The following is a 19,311-nucleotide window of genomic DNA, read 5'->3' as shown; positions in this document are numbered from 1 at the left end:
CACCAGGGTCCTTGGCATAGACAAGCCACCTGGGACTCTCTATGTACCCAATTACTACAGGCACGTTTGTGCACAATGGCTCCAAAGTTTCGTCGTGGTTACTGTCATCGGATTCCTCCAAATTGCTTTTGCTTTGTGCTTAATTCACAATGTCCTCATTCTTTTGGAGGATACCTGGGGTGGGTATGTGCCACTGGTATGCGGGTATGTGCCACAGGTAATAGACATTTTATATCTACCCAGGAATGGCGAGAACACACATGGGCAACTTTAACACTTGAGAGTTAAGAAAAAGCTGCCATAAGTAGCTTTGACCGGATGAATGCAAACAGTAATTGGGAGGGTCCCACCAGGAATCGAACCCAAGCATTTTGTGTGGCAATCAAGCATTCTGCCACATAGCCACGCCACGTCTCGGAACTACATTTCAAATAGACCCTAATGTTTGTGAAAAGTAAACTGTGGTTGCAGTGCTGGCTATTCAGTTTTATAAACATTACATGTGTACTCTTATGATAAAGCCATCACGTCGGGTTAACGTCACTTATAGTTAGGTGTGCCATGTGCTTAAGTTGATTTAAGTAGCAGTGTCCAGGACTACCATCTTTGCGAGCACCAACACTTTATGTCAGCTTATCGCTTCTGGTGTTGCTAGCCTAATACAGTGTAGACCAGTTATAACGCAACCGCTTACAGTGCAGAGTCGCTTACAATGCGGTCTTTTTCTACCTCCGTTTACCTTCCCATAGAATCCCATGTATACGCATACCGCTTATTGTGTAGTCCCCCAAGATGAAAGACCGCTTATAACGCGGTTGCGGGAAATTGTTTGTGACAAACGCTGTAGCGCTGGGTGCTCCACTGGGGAGTGAACGATGAGGTCGTTACGGAAGAGGAGGGGACATGGAGTAAACGCACGAAGGGTGGATGGAAGAAAAAGAAAATAATAAAAAAAAAGACCGCTGGACACTGCGCAGGCTCGTTGAGTAAGGGAGTGGGATGGTTGCCTCGGTGACCGATAAGCCTTTGCACCGTCGCTGACGTGGCTACAGCGTACGTCGCTAGCGTGGCTTCGGCCGCGCGCCTCTCAACGTGGCACGTGTGATCCCGTCCTTATTAACTACGTGCGCTTAACAGTTTCTTGTCGGGGTAGACGTCGTCGTTATCGCGCTTGCAAGAAATATCGCGTTTGCTTCCTCGTCCGTAAATTGAAAACCTTTTACAGTTTTATCATGCGAGCTTTCACTTTTGCTGCCGTAGGTAAACTTGCGCTGTCGTAGTAAGCTTGGCGAGTTGTGGAGCACCGTTTCTGATCTCGCGAACGCGAACTTCATATTACACACGTGGTTTTTGGTTCACTGTTAGTGCGATCTTTTTGACGCCGAATGTTTTGGACAAGCTTTCCGCGACAACATACCAAACGGCAAGCTACTGATGGTTGCGCTTCGATCGGTAGCGGTCACGGGAATATAAGTTGCGGTTTGGTACCGAATCAACGAAACTCTTTGGGGTGGCCGCACGTGAGTGGAAGGGATACATATCGTTAAATGAAAATGAGGGCGGCACGTGTAGCGCTCAAATAGTGGTTCACGATTCGATTGCGCTTCCTTAAATCGGGTGCGGGCTCGTGAAATCGAATGGTTGGCGTATTTTAACGCGTCAAATTCTGGACGTATAGTTTTTGCGTAATGCGCATTATCGGGCGGTCTGGTAGTCGGCGAATTTCCGTGATGATGCTTTCATTTGTTAGACCCCCCGCCCCCCCTTTTACGTTCATTTCATTGGCAACGCGTGTCTTTTGACGTTAAATTCTTTTAACATTTAGAAAATTAAATGTTAGCAAGCACGCATCGCATGTTTCGATTCTTGGACAGGCGAAGCTGCATGCTCAACATGTTTTGCACAAGTGCGGCCCTTGAAAAAGGTTGTTTTGGTTATGGTGCGGTGCCCGTTACAGTGCGGATATTCAGGACTCCCGCAACTTACGTTATAACTGGTCTATACTGTACTCATGTTCCTGTTGGCGTCGTTGTGCAAGTGTAAACTGGTTGTATATAAACATCTGAAATTATTCAACATATGACTGTGTGTGCAACATTTGTACGATCTTTAGTGTCATTTCATGACGTCTCGCTCAATAAAACAATTAAAGCATGGTCACTTTCCTCCTGCATGCTTCGCATAACGTTGATTTCCAAGGTATATGGGATCTGCCTAATTTTTGTTCAAAGGCATGTGCACAGTAACTGCATCATTGCTTATCTAGCTCCTATTGTTTCAGATTCCAGAGTTGCAAAATGACATATGTGTGCCAACTTACTGCAGCCTTTCGGAAAAAGAGGAAGTCGAGCCAGACATAAACCTTTGGTTTGGCCCTGAAGGCACTGTTTCTCCCTTGCATCATGATCCCAAAAACAATCTTCTGGCACAAGTGAGAGAGCTGACCATAATTTTTACCTGTTAATGTTGGCAGACTGCACACACTATATACAAACCTAATTGAACCCTTTCAAACCCAATGATATCAGTTGTAATGATGAGTGTTATAGGTCACTCCGCGACCACCTGGTAACATAAATGGGTTTTTCTTCAGCTAGAACTCGTATTATCTGCTCTACATATGCTGCCAATCAGATGCATACAAAGTGAGGTCATGTGTGAACAAAAAAATTGCTGAAGCAGTCATGCTGTTCCCAGAATTCTCTGTGCTAGCTTCTTCGACGGGGAAGTAGGGTATTTATTTTTGTTTTGTATGTAAAATTGGAATTTCGTCTATTGGGCATTATGCTATCCAACCAAATATTTTTCAAAATTAATATATTTGCCCAGAATAGTGGGAAATATTAAATATTACTGGATTGGTAAATAATGTTGTCTCTAATTAGTTTTTATTGGAAAGTGTGAGCACAGACTTTTTCACTTTTTTTGGACAGCCATGATTACGCACATCCAAAATCGCACGAACCAGATGCTTACATTCACGAGAATTAATTTGGGCCTGATAACGTTAAAGGACTTTTGGTGGTGGCCGCTTTGCATTGTGTTTATCATTGGGAGAATGTCAGGAAAATGGTGCTTTCATGTTCATAGGTTTATGAGAAGTGAAAATTATACCAAGGAAAGTATATAGGTAAAGTTATTAGTAGTACGAACTGTACTGTAAATGCACACGTTTACATTACAGTTACTGCTAATAATTTCCTCTATACTTTCTTCGAAATGATAGTCTGCCAGTTCTCATTAATATTGTGTCCAGCAAGAAACACGAGCTCTTAAATTTTCTCTTGTTTTCTTGTTCTTGCGTAGGTGTTTGGAGAGAAGTACATTCGCCTCTATGAAAAATCGCAGACTGGTTTCCTGTATCCTTACGAAGAGAGGCTGCTTGAAAATACAAGCCAGGCAAGTGATTTGATAATAGCATAAATCCTGTTACACATAAAAATTTTTATGCCTCATTTAGTATGGCCAGAGTGCTTTAATACTTCTTATGGTCACAAAACTTCGCCGTCACACTGAGGAGCAGCTTCATACGCCACCCAAAGCTGCCGCAGTGCGGTGCCACTGTTCCATAGAGGGCATCAGTTGCGTGCTGAAATGTTTGTGTTGAAAAGTTTGTGACACGAGCTGATAGTTGTGGTGCTTTCTGTGCATCTGCTGCGTGATTTTTGAGACAGGCTGAAGTGTAAGTGTGAGACGACACCGGACAAGTTTTGCACGTCGGCGGGTGGTTCCGTTTACAAAACATACCTGCCAAGTCTCTTAGATTGCCCGGGAGACTCCCGGGTTTCAACCGTGCTAATCTCCCAAAAATCGGAATTTCTGTGCATGACCTGGCCGTCTTTAAAAAAAAAAAAGGCTGCTCAATCTGCTCCACGCTTTTTTGCGAACCTACCCCATTTTATTATAAATGAATTATAGAGGCGTTCATCTAAGTGTACAGTAGAATCGCAGTGCTGCGAAACCGCGGTAGATACGAATTCGTGAAATTCCCCAGCAAAATTCCACTGTGTCCATTGAGCCTAAATTCGGATGTTTCTAACACATTTCCTAATCACGGCGGGTGATACGAACTTCAGTACGGAAACCGTCGAACGACGGCCAAGAGCAGCGTACTTAAAGCTTCGGAAGTACACGTGCGAATAGTGCGTGCGATTGTCGTTGCCACAACCGCTTTGGATGAAACCACAGTTGTTCTTGACACGATCATGTATAACAGCGACTTAACTGACAGAACCCCGAAAGTGTGCGCGTTTCTAATGCTTGACCAGCCAAAGCAACGCTGCTTTCCGCAAACTCTGCATAGAAAACCGCGGCAGATGCGATCATAGGTGGCACAAGACGACTTAGTTTTGAAGGCACGTGCGCCGCCAAGCGCACAGGGATTGAAAGAGAAACTACCGTTTGCCGCAACCGCCGTGCACAAAACCGTGGTGGGGCGACGCGATAGTGATCTACGAGCTCCGAGGGCACGCGGCTAACGCAGCGGTAGATTGAAAGTAGTAAAGATGTAAAAAAAAAAAGGCTAGACTCGTTTTGCGTTCCTGTCAAAATAATCTAGTAGTGAGCAAAGCTTTGACCCGCGCTTTTGCGGCAGCCAGCTGCGCTGTCCTGTCCGTTCACATTTGTCCCAGGAATACGTATACACAAATTGTTTTGACGGAAATAGATTTTGCTAGTTGTGTTGATCCTTTGAGGCTCTCACCTTAGTGGAAGCCCTACCCTCATGTGTTCGGCTACTCCAAGCCACTATAAGACCGCAATGCTGATAGTGGCACTTGTGATTGAGGACCCCCATTCCCTCTTGTTTTTCACCATGTTTTTTTTTGTGTGCAAAAAAAAGGCAAACAATTCAGTACAACCCCAATCTGTATCAATACTTTTGTGGCTTAGTGGTACAAGCCGATATTTGTCAATTTCATTTTATCTCTAGTGTGGCTTAGTTTATTCTGGGATTTACCCACCACGGCTGCATTTCATGTGGTGCTTTGTCAGTGTTCAGTCTACAATGATTTTTCGAGTCGAGAAGGCAGTCGCACAACCTTCAGTATGGGCATTAAGGTGTATTGCTGTGTTCCGTATTGCAAGTTCCGCTCGTGGAAAACACCCTGTGTTTCTTCTCACCACTGCCCAAACAATACTGAGCTGTGCCTTAAGGGGTGGCAGGCACGCCGAGAAGCAAACCGTGCCCACCGCCGTGCGGTCAGGTCAAAAGACCCCGAGGTTTGTAGCGACAAATGGCAGCACTACATGAAGCTGAAGCATGAAATGCAGGCTCTGGTTCAAATGAAGCTAGCCAATGCCAATAGACAGATGTTACAATACCTGCGAGAGGAGGGAAAGTCAATGGCTGCAAAATTGTGAAACAATGTCTGGTCGCTTGATAGAAAAGAATAGCTGGAGCTCCAAATCATGGACAGCGAAACAGGACAGCAGGTTGTAGACCTTAAAGGGTATGTAACGACATATTTAGAGGCCCTGTATAGTCTTGCAAGCGCAAAGGACAGTCCTACAAGCAAGACTCGAAGTGTGCTAACCACTCCGCACCTTTCAAAGACAAACTGGGCTTTCTCACGCAGGAGTGTCGAACGGGCACTCTCCCGCCTAGCCTAATTAAGTGCCTAGGCTCACACTGCAAGGAACAGTGGGCCAGTTTCTTCATCAACATGTTGGATGGCGAGGAGATACCCAAAAAATGACGACTCGGCAGAGTAGTGCTGATTCCCAAGAAAGGAGGCGATGCAAGTCATTTAAGCGACTACAGACCACCAACAGTCACATGCACGCTATACAGAGCCTTCATGCAGGTGATAAAAGGCTGCGTCTCTGGGTAGGCGGTGTCCAAAGGTCTCCTCACAGAACTACAGAAAGGCTTCTGAAAGGACAGACGGTCGGAAGGCAACTTCTTCGTGATTACGTAGTGTGCAGAGATTGTCAGGAAAGGAAACCGTGGACTGCTTTGCTGCTTCCTGGATGTGGAGAAACCATATGACAATGTTCCGCATGTCAGTCTCTTTAGCTGCCTGAGAGACCTGGGTCTCCCGGAAACATTACTGTCAACAATGAAGCAGTTGTACAGCGGTAACACAGTTACGACTTTATTTGCTGGGGTCACTACAGAATCTGTGGAGGAGTCTCTGTCAGGGCTTCCCACTATTGCCGATACTATACTAATTTAATTGTATGTGTCCGGATTCGACCGAGCGATAGAGAGGTCTTCTCTTGGCTTCAGCCTGAAATACTGTACTACCGGTATAGACAAAGATCGCAAGATATCGGGGCTAGCGTTTTCAGATGACATTGTTTGAATGACAAAAAATCGAGACATGCAGGCATTGCTCAACATCTGTGCAGCAGAAGTCGAAAAGCTGGGGCTTCGCTATAACGCCAAGAAGGCGACTGTAGTACAGCTGGTGGGTGTAACACTGGGAAACGAAACCCTGACACTGTCTGGACAGGCGCTGGGGGTGGCCTCATTGTACAAGTACATCAGAGTGACGCTGTGTGCAGGAGGCGACATTTATAGGGAACATGAGGAAATAGACGGATGGCCCTGCGGGCACAGTGTGTTCTCCAGCGCAGAAGCATATGGGGATTAAACAGATATCTCCTGGTTTGCGACATGTGGAAGCTTGTGTATGTGCCGGCACTGACTTTCTGCAAAGCCATTGCCTGCCTGTCTTATGCGGCCAGGGAATGGCTGGAATGACGGCAGCGAGAGGTCGGCCACGCTGCTTTGGGATCGCATGAGGCAGTAGTTATTGAGGCTGTTCAAGGAGACCATGGGTGGTCCACCTTCGAGGCACGGGAGGTGGCAAACAAACTGATCTACCGTGGCCGCTTGCCTTTTCTGCGGAAAGAACAACTCACCCGACAGGTCTTTGACTACCTCTCAGCGACGTGTATGCGCACCAAGTGGACAAACCGCATATACCGCCTTGCGAAGAAATATGACTTCTTCACGGCACCTATACAGGCGGGCACATGGCAGAAATATGTGAAGGATGTGCACGACCGTGTCCAGGAGAAGCAAGTGGAGCTGTGGCTGCACGGGATGGGGGCAAGAGGTCTGTGACCTTATTTGGACAACACAAGCAGGCTATTGGCACGGTGTCCATATATGACAATAGCCTTGTAAACAACCTGCTCTTTTAGGCGTGAGCTGGTGTCCTGCGCACCATGAAGCGCCAGCGAACTAATGATAGTGATCAGCGGGATGTGTTGTGTAGTCTGTGATTGTGTGGACGAAACAATCGAACACATTCTGGTGCAGTGCAAGGAAATCGAACCCCATTGTAGAAGGACACTCCGTTCCATGGCGTACTGTGTTTCGAGGGTGAACGTGGGAGATGAACAGAGGAGCGCTGACGCGCACTAAGCGGCGCTTGGTAAGATGGAGAATGTTATATGTTCAGAGGCTCGCAAAGTGAACAGACCTCTCCCTCCCTCCTCTCTCTATCTCCTTTTTCTTTTAAAGATTAGGTCGTCTCCCACGTCCTCCTAAATTGTTTAATTTTCTCTCTTTTTTTCCTCTTCCCTTAGCCGGGGTTTTTTATACTTTTTTTATTGCCAAGCCGCCACACATGCGGTGACCTGTTATAAAGGGAACGGCACATCATCATCATCATCACTCTTTCTTCCCTTGCCACTATGACATGCTATGACATACTCATACGACATCAGTGTTTCATTCCTCAAAGCCGAGTGTAACTTATCACCTTTATCATGTCACCGACGCATTGCTACCCTCTCATTATTTCACAAGTTTATTACTCTCCACTTAATCGCTCTCCTTACATAATCCTTGCAGCTCACATATCTCATCGCATCGGCCATGCGCTTCAAGTTTTTCGCCCAGGTGCCCGTACTAAAACATTTTCTGCTGCTTTTTTTCCCAGAGCAGCAAAAGACTGGAACGGCCTTTCCCACGATATCGCCACAATCACCTCTCTATCAAGTTTCATGCATAATATTTCAAATGTAACTTCACATTGATCATTGTGACAACACTATCGATTGTATGTTACCCAACCCTTATGTAATACCCTCTTGGCGGTCTTCAAGGAAATATCAATGAAACGAAGTGAAACACGTGCTCATGTCGGGGATGCCTGCTTAGTCGTTGACTGCATGACAATGATGTATCACTGGCGTCGTGTCGCATTGCAGGGGCGCAACAGCTGCGCCAATTGTGCCAATCTGATAAAATTTCCGATTGTTGCACCGAGCTGCGTCAGAACCATGATATTTGCTGAAATTTGCACCACGCTGTGCCAAAATGCCCAGCTAACTTTAAAATTGTCTCAGGTACGCTAATTTCGGCGAGAAATGCCGGCCACGTCGACCACCTGCAGTTTGCGCCATCTGTCAAAGCGCGCAGACCCCAACTATAGTGCCTAGAGTGTACTTCAAATATAAGCAGATAAAGTAACAATTCTGCGTGCCCATCGGTCCATTGACTGCAGCGTATACCTATCGGCAGGACGATGGAACTTCAAGACAAAAATGCTTTGCTGTAGCCACCCAAAGCTTCGCGGGAAATGAAATTTCCTAGCCTGAAAGCGGCTATGGCTTGTTAGGAACTAAAGCTGGAAGCGTATGTCGCGTTTTCCACGCATGAACAAGCTCGACGTGCTGCGAACACCGGCGTTGCCAGCGACCACATCAATTGCCTTAGCAGTGGCACATAAAACATCTTGTTTTTGTTTTGAAGTTGCGTCGTCCAGGCCATGGGGCTGGCGATAGATATCTCTTGTACCAACGCTGGGCCAATGGGCGCGTGCCGTTGTCTGGTCGAACGCGCCTTGCAAGAGAGCCAAAGTGGCACCTACACCCCCCCCCCCCCCCAATAAAAGAATGAAAAAGATGGGAGGGGGGGGGAGGCGTAGTGGTTAGAAAATTTCTTGGTAACCTGCGCAGAGTGTGCTGCTTAAGTTATCTTCGCCGCAGTACACCGTTGCCCAGCGGCAAAGCATATAGATGGCTTGCACCGACATCACTGAAAGCGCTATCTTCGAGCACCAGCATGTGAAGACGGGACATTTTCGATGTCAGATTAATATTTTCGCATTCATCATCTCTTGTAAATAAAGGCATCTCACCGTAACAAGATTAGTGGAGGTGCTGGGTACAGCTGAGCGATACCAGGTGAACGATCACGGAAGGGATACCTCAAGAACTACGCCGAAGCCTCCGACTAGCTGGTCTACCACCGCTCTCAATGGATCCGATTACTGACGGCGACACCACGCACTCTTCGTCTGGCGCTATGTGGCCCCGACACATGGTACCACGAAGCTTCTCTGGGAGGGTCAAAGAAGACGTTGACGAATGGCTGAAACACTTCAACCGTGTGAGTAAATACAATTGTTGGGATGCGGCCTTCCGGTTGTACGGAACACGTACTTTGAGCGATGCACGACGACCCAACATCTGGCCATATGGGTTTTTCTAGGACATTCTATCGCACGCAAGAACGCTTATTCTGGCCGAAGATGCGTAAAAGTGTGACTGCATACGTTGCGAGCATTGAGCAATGTCAACACCACAAGCGTCCTACAACTCCGGGAGCCGAACTACTTCATCCCATATTACTCCCGGGTTTACCATTTGACGTCGTCGGTGTTAATCTGCTGGGCCCTTTTCCGCGATCAACGAACGGCAACCGATGGATTATTGTGGGCATTGACCACCTTACACGTTGCGCCGAAACTGCGGCGATTCCTGCGGCAACGGGCACTCACATTTCACAGTTCATGCTGTCGCACATTATATTACGCAATGGATCCCCCGTGTCATTATCAGTGATCGCGGGCGGCAATTTGTTGCCGATGTAGTTGAAGACCTCCTTCGTCTTGCTTCGTGCCATTTTCGTCACACTACCTCGTATCACCCGCAGGCTAAGGGTTTGACGGAATGAACTAATAGGACTCTCGTCAACATGATTTCCATGTATGTTGATTCTGGACACAAAACATGGGACACGATCTTGCCATTTATAACTTTCGCCTACAACACTGCACAGCATGAAACAACGAGATACAGTCCATTTTACCTGCTCTACGCACACCGATCCCGCACAGCTCTTGACACTATTCTTCCTTTTTCCGAGACTGATAAACCTACTCTCGCCGAAACCATTTGCCGCGCAGAAGAGGCCCGGCGCATCGCCTGTCTTCGAACTTTCGTTTCCCAGAAACGCTCTAAGAACCGTTAGTCAAAAGTCACCGGCACGTATTGTTTTAGAAAGGGGATTTGGTATGGCTATGGGCGCCGCTTCGCCAGCGCGGCCTCTGCCAAAAGTTTTTGGCCAACTACACTGGTCCGTTTGTTGTCCTGGAACGTCTCAGCGATGTCACTTACGTAATATCTCAATTTGTCAACTGGCCGCCGCTCAAGCAAGACCAACGCCCGTTCAGGTTGCCCGTTTAAAACGCTATCATCATCGCAACGAAGCCTAACTCGCCCGGTGGGCATCGTCCGCAAAGGGGGAATTGCTACGATACTGAGGGGACACGTGGAAGAAGAGAACGAGGTTGTCACGAGCGGTGATCTGCAAGTTCCCTGGACTCTCGCATTCATCATTTCTTGTAAATAAAGGCATCTCACCGTAACAATATTATCAAAACATCACATGCATGTTTCTTCATTATTCACACACAGAGACGCTCCTACCGCATCGTTTTCACATAAAAGCAACCTGATTGTCATCGAAGCAGTCATCGTGGATCACCAATTCCTTTCAGAAACCGCGTCCGTGATGTCACCAGCAAGCCATCTATTAAGATTTGGAAGGGCCTGTTAGCGCTATTCACGGGACACTGTTCATTTTGCTAGGTTACTCATGAGTTTCTATGCCACATAATTCTGAGTACCAGTATAATAACCGACGTCTAAATAAACTACTGGCAATCATATGGAACAGTGTATGACATTTATGTTTTCCTAAAAAAAATTGTGCACCAGTTTTCATTTTTTTGCCAGCCCTACTCCTCGTCTTTATGAATTTCCCAAATTTGAAAGTTGTGAGTTTGGCAGATCCATGTTTAAATTTGCAGAGTCTGTCAAATGATTTGACAGGCACAGCAAATGCTAACAATATGGACTTTGTCACTGTTTGCTCAGTGGGGTGGTTCAAAATTCTACTTTCATTGAAATAGCAGTGCTCATGTTTACACTGTACGATTTAGGTGATGTTGAATGGTTTATACATAATTTTTTTTCAAACTGTAAACCTTCTTTATACTGCTCCAATTTCGGTATTTCATGACAAAAATGTATGATTTTTTCCCTAACCTGCTCCAAATTTGGATTTTAGTGCTCCAAAAGTAACGTTTTGCTGCTCCTGAAATTGCTCGAAATTGTATTTCGGTTGTTGCACCCCTGGCATTGCCAAAGTGGGCGGAGTCACAGCAACTGGCTACGTCTTCCCCCACCCTATGGCAGAGCGTGAACTAAACTTCACAAAGCATGTAACGACAATACAGTGGACTCTCATTAAACGGAACCTGAAGGGACCAGGAAAATGTGTTCTATTTAACAGGAGTTTCATTTACTGAGAGGTGAACTGGGGTGCAGTATGCAGGGATGAAACCAATTGTATCAGAGGCAGTTGTTTCATTTATGCAGCAGTTCCACTCAACAGATTTTTGTTTACTGAGAGTTCACTGTAAATGTGTAATTGTTGAAAAAGAATTATATTTTTTGAGGAGCATCTCTCTTTAAAGACAATTATTTGAATTCAAGATCGAGCCTTGCATATTATTATAGACCATTTTTGTTGTGAATATTTTTTTGACCATTAGAGGAGTGCTGGCATTAAAAAATTACAACACAGCTTGAGTGTTACATCACAGTGATGGTAACATAGAATTGCCATCTGTACAATATCAGCCCCAAATGCAGCCTAAAATGTATATTAATTGAGCGTTCAAGCTCGTAAAAACATTGAATGTGAAAGTGAAGTAAAAAATACTGAGGTCATCATGCAGGGGTATGCTTTGTAAAAAACATACGTCATGAGTTTTGGCCAGGTTACTGAAGACTTGTACGAGATAGCCAATGCTGGTAGCGACACCTGATCATGCATCGACTTACCTGTTTACTGACTCAATGCAAAGTGTCCACAGGGAGATAATCATTAATGTACGGAATTGGGATGATTTTTTTTAACAAGAACAGCAACAGGACTGAAAAAGAAGGTTTGATATATATTGTAGTTAAACAAACTGCCCCAGTATGTCTGCTCTGCTGCTATTCTTACTTGGGTATGTGCAAACGTTAACAAACTAAAGCTCTCTTTTGCCAGGATCGTACTGCATAGCAGACAGATAACTACTTCAGCATTCCGCCATAAGTAAATAGGATTAAAGTATGGCTTTACTATGCAATGTTGACCGATCAAGTCAGTAAAGTATGCATCATGCCACTTCCATGTGACACATACTGCACACTTTTATAGAATGCCATTGTAATTGTCACTGCTTTTTTTGTCACTTCTCAACGTGCTTCTTTACAAATGATCAGAGCGAAAATGTTTCAGCACATCTAATACTGCGGCTGCTCCAACGGGTTCGCGGACATCCTCGCCTCAGTTGCACTGTGATGGCCTGAGCAAACCCACAGCTGCCAAAGAGATTTCTGCAGTGAATGATGCTTTTCTGACTGATTTTTGCACTTTTCTCGGTTCCCTTGTCAATTGCTGCACTAGATAAATGTTGCAGTGTGCAACTGAGATAACAAGCACTCGCAGTACTTAACATAGCAGAAGAAACAGCAGTGCTGATGGCTTTTGCAAAACGTCACCAGTGACGTTGATATTTGTGGTTATGTGATGATATTTGTTCAAGAGCAGGTGGAGTATGTCGCAGGGCCTCTGAGGACTGTTTGAAATTGAAATGCCCTCCAGATGTAACAAATTAGCACATAATTAAACATTCATGTAGCGCTGGGACAAATGAGTTTATTTTCCACAATCAACAAGTCTGGCTGCCAGCCTCTGGTTAAGAGTTAAAAACAGGTTCAGAACTTTTCCTGTCACTACCCTTTTAAAACAAACAACATTGTCAAAGCAGCCAAAAACTTTCATGTAACTTATGTACCTTATTTCATCAGGTCAAATATTTTAATGTTTTTTGAAATAAATTTGAGGAAAGTGTCATGTGCTGATTTGGTGTTTGGCTTCCATACAGGTGGACGTCGAGCATCCAAATCATGAAAAGTTCCCGTCGTTTCGAAGAGCACAGTACACAGAATGTGTGCTGAGGCCTGGTGAAATGCTGTTCATTCCTCCAAAGTGTTGGCACTTTGTACGCTCTCTTTCTCCAAGCCTCTCCGTAAGCTTTTGGTGGGAATCATGAACTGTACAGTTAGACGTACTTATAACGAACATCCTTATAACGAATTCCTTGATATAACGAAGTTTTTCTATTCTCCGTCGTCGCTCCATAGAAGCATATGTATTTGTGACCTCTATGTAACAAAGCAGCAGCAGAACAACCTTTATACAGTCGAAACCCGCAATAATGAAGCCCCGCAAGTGCGAAATCCCCGCGAAAATGAAATATTTCCGGATCCCCGGCGAACGTTCATAGAAGCCCATGTATAACGTATCTCGCGGCAACGAGATGTTTTTGGACAGCGATCTCGCAATAACGAATTTTCTACCACGGTGCGGGCCTTATTTTACCCTCCCGCCAAAGGTTAACTGTCGAAAATATGCTCGTATGCGTGTTATGCGCCCTCGAAATAACAAATTTGCCTACAGAAAATCTAGGAATTTTGCTCCCCATTTTGTGATTTTGGTACGAGCATGCATCTTCCACCGCCGCTGACCAAGCGCGAAGCGGGCACGCGGGCCGCGTCAGCGTGAGGCGGGCCTGCATCCAGGAGCCTGCGTTGCAGCTGATGGAGTCCCCGCCCCTACTAAAAGAAAAAAAACTACTTTTGCACGTTGGCAGTGCCACGCTTTTAGGTATCGCCACATATGTGGAGCCCCCCTGCCTTTGGAGGGCGCTTTACTGAATAGTTCTGCACGCTTTTATGCAGAAAGCAACAACGAGAAAGACGAGAAACTCTATGGTGCGCGGTAAATAGCGAGACCCACCCGCTGCTGCTTTTTCAGCTTCTTCAAATACGACCTCTGTCTTCACGTCGCGACACTACCTATCTAGCCGCTTACGTTTAGGTGCTCTCGTGATCACCCCCTTAACGTGGTGCGAACCAAAATTAGCACGGGCGGGTAAGATAGTTTTGACGAGTATGACGCATTGTCAAGACATGAATAATGTCACAATCTTGTCGCGCACGTCCAAACACTTGCCACCAGACAGTGGCACATACCCAGGGGCGGGTATGTGCCGCTGGTATGCGGGTGTGTGCCACAGGTGATTGACACTTGGCGTCTACCCAGGAACGACGAGAACACATATGGGAAATTTCAACGCGCGAGTGTCATGAAATACCCGACATCGGTAGTGTCAACCCGACGAATGCAAAGAATAAATTTCTGGGTCACAGCTGGAATCGAACCCAAGTATTCCACGTGGCAATGAAGCATTTTACCACACATCTACGCCAGGTCCTGGAACTACTTTTCAAATAAACGGCAATTTTCGTGAAACGTCAATAGTGGTTGCAGTGCTTCCCTTCCCAATTTTATGACTATCACATACGTACTCCTTTGATACAGCCGTCAGGTCGGGTTAACGTCAATTGTGGTTAGTTGCCATGCGCTGAAGTTGACTTATGTAGCAGTGTCTAGGGCCAGCATCCTAGCGAGCATCAGTGCTTCACATCAGCGTCTGGTGTTGCTAATACGCATGTTCCAGTTGGCATCGTTGTGCAATTGCAAACAACTGGTTATATAAACATCTGCAACTCTTCAGTTTATATCTGTGCGTGCAACATTAGTACATATATTTAGCGTCATTTTATAACGTGTCGCTCAATAAAAAAATTTCGACACGGTCACCTTGCATCCGCATGCTTCGCATGACGTTGATTCCCAGGTACGTGGGATCTGTCGAATTTTTTTAATGCGATAGAAATTATGTTTATGGACAGTCTTGGCTGGTTTTTGCCGCCGCCGCGCCGTCATTCATCGTATATGTATACGTATCTATATATATGAAAACTCAAGAAAAAAAAAGCCACCCGTGCTAGGCGCCCAGCTCGTCACGGTGCGCCGACGCGCGCTTATCTCCCACGCGTACTTTGCCCCGCAAATGAAAGCAAATGAAAGGGGGGGGGGGGGTAGATGCGTGTGTGCGGGCGCTTATCCTTTGGTGAGGAGAATCGCGCACCTTTCACTTCAACCGGAATGATTGCCTGTAGTTGCCGGGCGCACATAGATAACTTCGCTCGCTGGACAGGCGCCGTTTGCGAAATTAGTGCGCTTTTCAAACACACCGAAGTAACAACAGTAACACTTGTTAGTTTGCACTCATTACGTTTAGTGTCTCGTTTTTGTTTAAACAGCGCGTTAAGTGTCGAGTGGTAAACGTTGTTAGTTTGCGGTTGTCCTGTGTGTGTTGTTTTCGTGCATCATTTGTGCGTGAGCAGCATGCTGCACGTTTCGATACGCTTTCCGTTCTAAGCGTTACATTCCAAGTAGTTGTTATCGTATTCATTGCTTCGCCTTTGCGGCGAAACTGTAACTTTTCCTAATTTCTGACAGCCGTGTCCTCACCATCGAGAAGATGTCAGATTAGGCGCTGATAGAAACTCTTCGAGACCACGGTGACAACAGATCTTCGGAGGTCTATTCGTCACGCGCTTTTGTTTTGCGCCGCCCCGCGAGTTCGCAGGCTGGTAGCTTTTGTGGTTAGCCGATTAGTTCTGACAACATGGCGGTGCGTTCAATGCAATGATCACGATAGGAAAATTGTAATGTTAAAAGAAGTAAGGCTGGCAGCCAACTCTTTTTGACCCGATGTCACGGAACTCCTACAAAACGCTGGTGTGAGCAAATACAGCCGCTCCAAAGAGAAGTGCTCTTTTCACACAGTCCCTTCACATTGATATCGCACTGATACTCGCCGATATAGCAAGCGCACCAGCTATCACGACCGCCCTTAAAATCCAAGTTCGTTATCGCTACTCAAGTGATCCCCGCGTTGTTTCATGCTCGTTCAAGACGGGTGGTTTACTTTCTGTTTGAGCATTTGATGGCAGTCCTAACAACACGGGGTGGATGTTATGCATTTTTCAGGCGATAGGGATTGGTCGACTCATTCGATCTTTGCCTCAGCAGCGCTCGTGCGCTTTCACCTACCCGGGAAGTTACGATGCGCGGGTGCATATATTATCAATATGGACTTCTTACGGAACATGGGGTTACGGCAAAAACCCGCCGCAAGTGTCCATGTAATTGGTATCGCAATAATAACGCAGCTTTTTCTTGTAAAATTAGTGTTTTGGGTTAGCTCTGTCCTCGGTTCTCCGTTTGTTTAATCTGCGTATTTAATTTCTAAATATTCGTATCGAACCTACATATAACAAAATCCTCTTTATAACAAATTTTCCCAGAAATTTTTTAATTTCGTTATATCCATGTTTAACTGTATTAACATTTGTTGTTTGAGCAAGTGCCTCATCGGGTGTCATTGTCAAAAAAAAATAAAGATGTGTTTATAGTATTGATGTGCTCTGGTGTGAAATGTCATTACAGTGGGAGAAGACAGCAACATAAGTTTGTGAGGAATAGATTGCATTTACGTATATCTTTCATTTAATTTTTTTCTATTATACCCCTCAGAGCCAGAAGCATCACAGAGTGGAAGTGGTAACAACACTTTCACACAAAAATACAGTAAAACAAAAAGACAAAACACATGAAACAAGAGAGCGAAATGTGAACTTACAGTGAGTTTAGAAAAAGCCTTTGTATACAATGTTAGCTATGGAATCGCAGCACTGTTCATGGTGAATAATGTTGAATAATGTTTGCAACGTCTGCAGGAAGGCCATTCCAATCTCGAGAGGTTCGTGGTAGAAATGAATGATAAAAGTGCGCAGTATTACATGGAGCGAGTCCGACCTTGTGACGATGGTCTGTGCGATGGGATACATAAGATGGCTCAGGGATGAGGTGATCACGTAGTGTAGCATGATGATGCATTTTATGAAGCAAGGCAATGCGTGACACTTTTCTGCGTGACGGTAATGACAGGAGAAAAAGGTATAATTTCATGGCAGTTATACTGGCGGTGCAGCTGTAATTAGAGTGAATGAAACGTGCAGAGTTGTTCTAAACCCCTTTTACAGCAGAAATTAAGCAAGCTTAGTTTGGATCCCACACCGGTAGAGCAAACTCGAGTTTCGATTTAATTGGTGTTTTATAAAGAAGAAGATTCAAGTAAGGAGGATCGTGATAAAAATTTCGACAGAGGTAATATAACTTGCGATTAGCATTGTTACTTAAGTGCTCGATATGAGTAGACCAGTCGAGGTTTGCTGTGATGTATATACTTGGGTATTTATAAGAAGTCAGTGATTCTAAATTAATGCTGTCAATGTAGTATGGTTGTGGGCAGGAACATTTTCTAGAAATGTGCATCACTTTGCATTTATTAATATTTAGCTGCATTAACCACTTGTTATACAAATGAGCAACTGCACTAAGATCAGATTAGAGTGAGGAAGAATCATTAGCATTTGTTATCTCTTTAAAAATGACACAGTCGTCCGTGAATAGAAGAATGTTGAAGTTTACAATGGAAGTAAGATTATTAATATACTATAAAAATAATAAAGGTCCAAGGACTGACCCTTGAGGAACGCCTGAATTCACATCTGTAAATGCAGAGTTACAGCCATTAAAGGAAACAAAATGTGAGCAGTTTAGTAGATAACACTCAATCCATTTCAGTAAATTATCAATATGAAAATTGTTCAGCTTAAGCAGTAGCAATTTATAACACACCTTGTCAAATGCCTTACAAAAATCTATAAATATGCAATTGATGATTGATGATCGCTCTGGAACTTGATGTAGAGCATGAGTAAGGATATGAGCTGAGTTTCACATGAATAATGTTTTCTAAAACCATGTTGTGCTGAAGAGAAGAAAGAGTTTGATTCAAGGAAACTGACAAAGTTGGTGAATATCGTGTGATCAAGCATTTTAGTTAAATAAAAGGGACGATTGTTAAAAGATGCTTTGCTGCCAGACTTGTGAATTGGAATAACCTTCCCGATTTTCCACACTTTTGGAAGAACGGAATTATCAAGTGATTGCTGAAAAAGTTAACACAAGACTAACGCAGCATAGGCAGAAGTGTTTTTCAAAAACATTTCATCAATATTGTCACATCCGGGTGCTGAATGAAGGTCAAGTTATTAATGAGCTTAAGAAGACCGAATGTACTGATTAGTATAGGTGGCATGGCTTCAAGAGAATGGCTGACAGGTGTCGGCGTATGGACAATCGAGATAGCTGAGAAGTTCTGAGTGAATGTACGGTTAAAAACTTTTGGACAAACATCCAATGAAATGGGGTCACCAGAGGAATCGTCAGCGTGAAAACGTCATTGGTTGAAATAATAATAGTTCACTAGAATTTTTAACATTAGTGGTCAACATAGAGGACAGTACATGCGAATGAAAATGTTTTCTTTCTGCTTTGGCTGAGGGATTAATGGTTCGAAAGAATTTATAACATTAACGGTCAACATAGGGAGCACTACATGTGAATTAAAATGTTTTTCTTTTTTTTGCATCTCGAAGGGTTTGAACGTACAACGCAGACACTGTTGTGCACCAAGCCAAGTGATCACTAGTAGGCGAAAGTTTTGCGGTGCGAAAGAAACGTTTTTTTGTTGTTTCATAAACGCCTGATATGACTGTTGCATCAAGGAACATTTGAGTTGTTGTTACGATACGGTGTCGGATGTATTGGTTAATGAGCTGCATGATTTTATCTAAAAACATGTTTCAATTACTCCGATCGTTGAAACCATCAAGAAAAAGATTGGTAAACTTAGTAAGTTCATTGTTGATTGCCTCAAAGTTACCCCTGCTGTAGTCACAAAGTTTTTTCTTTTTGTTTGTTCTCGGAGGGGCTACTTTAATGTCAAAATGTAGGAGCAAATGATCGCTAAGGCTTGGAAGGTACGTTATGGGCGAAATTGTATTCGAACTGTTTGTTAGTATTATGGGTGGTGTGTTTGAATTGTGCGCAGCTATTCTTGTTGTTTGAGTACACATTTACTGTAGTGAAAATACCGAGCAAGCATTTAAAAATTGGCGAGTTTTGGACGACAGTGGAAAAAAAGTCACAGTTTTGCCGCAAAGGCGAAGCAATGAACGCGATAG

At 44.6% G+C, this 19,311-nt stretch overlaps 1 protein-coding gene across 2 annotated transcripts in view; it reads left to right on the top strand.

Moving 5' to 3' along the window:
• Positions 1 to 16,634, top strand: part of LOC119159767 (Jumonji domain containing 5) — a 60,412-nt gene extending 43,778 nt beyond the window's left edge. For both annotated transcript variants that reach the window (XM_075890995.1, XM_037412616.2), the window contains 3 exons: positions 2,282 to 2,431; positions 3,307 to 3,399; positions 13,188 to 16,634. In XM_075890995.1, the coding sequence (XP_075747110.1) occupies positions 2,282 to 2,431; positions 3,307 to 3,399; positions 13,188 to 13,355 (411 nt within the window). In that variant the 3' untranslated portion in view covers positions 13,356 to 16,634. The remainder of the gene's footprint in view (positions 1 to 2,281; positions 2,432 to 3,306; positions 3,400 to 13,187) is intronic.
• Positions 16,635 to 19,311: the final 2,677 nt, after the last annotated feature.

This window comes from Rhipicephalus microplus, chromosome 1 (genome assembly GCF_043290135.1).
Source record: "Rhipicephalus microplus isolate Deutch F79 chromosome 1, USDA_Rmic, whole genome shotgun sequence".
Taxonomy (NCBI): Eukaryota; Metazoa; Arthropoda; class Arachnida; order Ixodida; family Ixodidae; genus Rhipicephalus; species Rhipicephalus microplus.
This window is presented reverse-complemented; position numbering and strand designations above follow the sequence as displayed.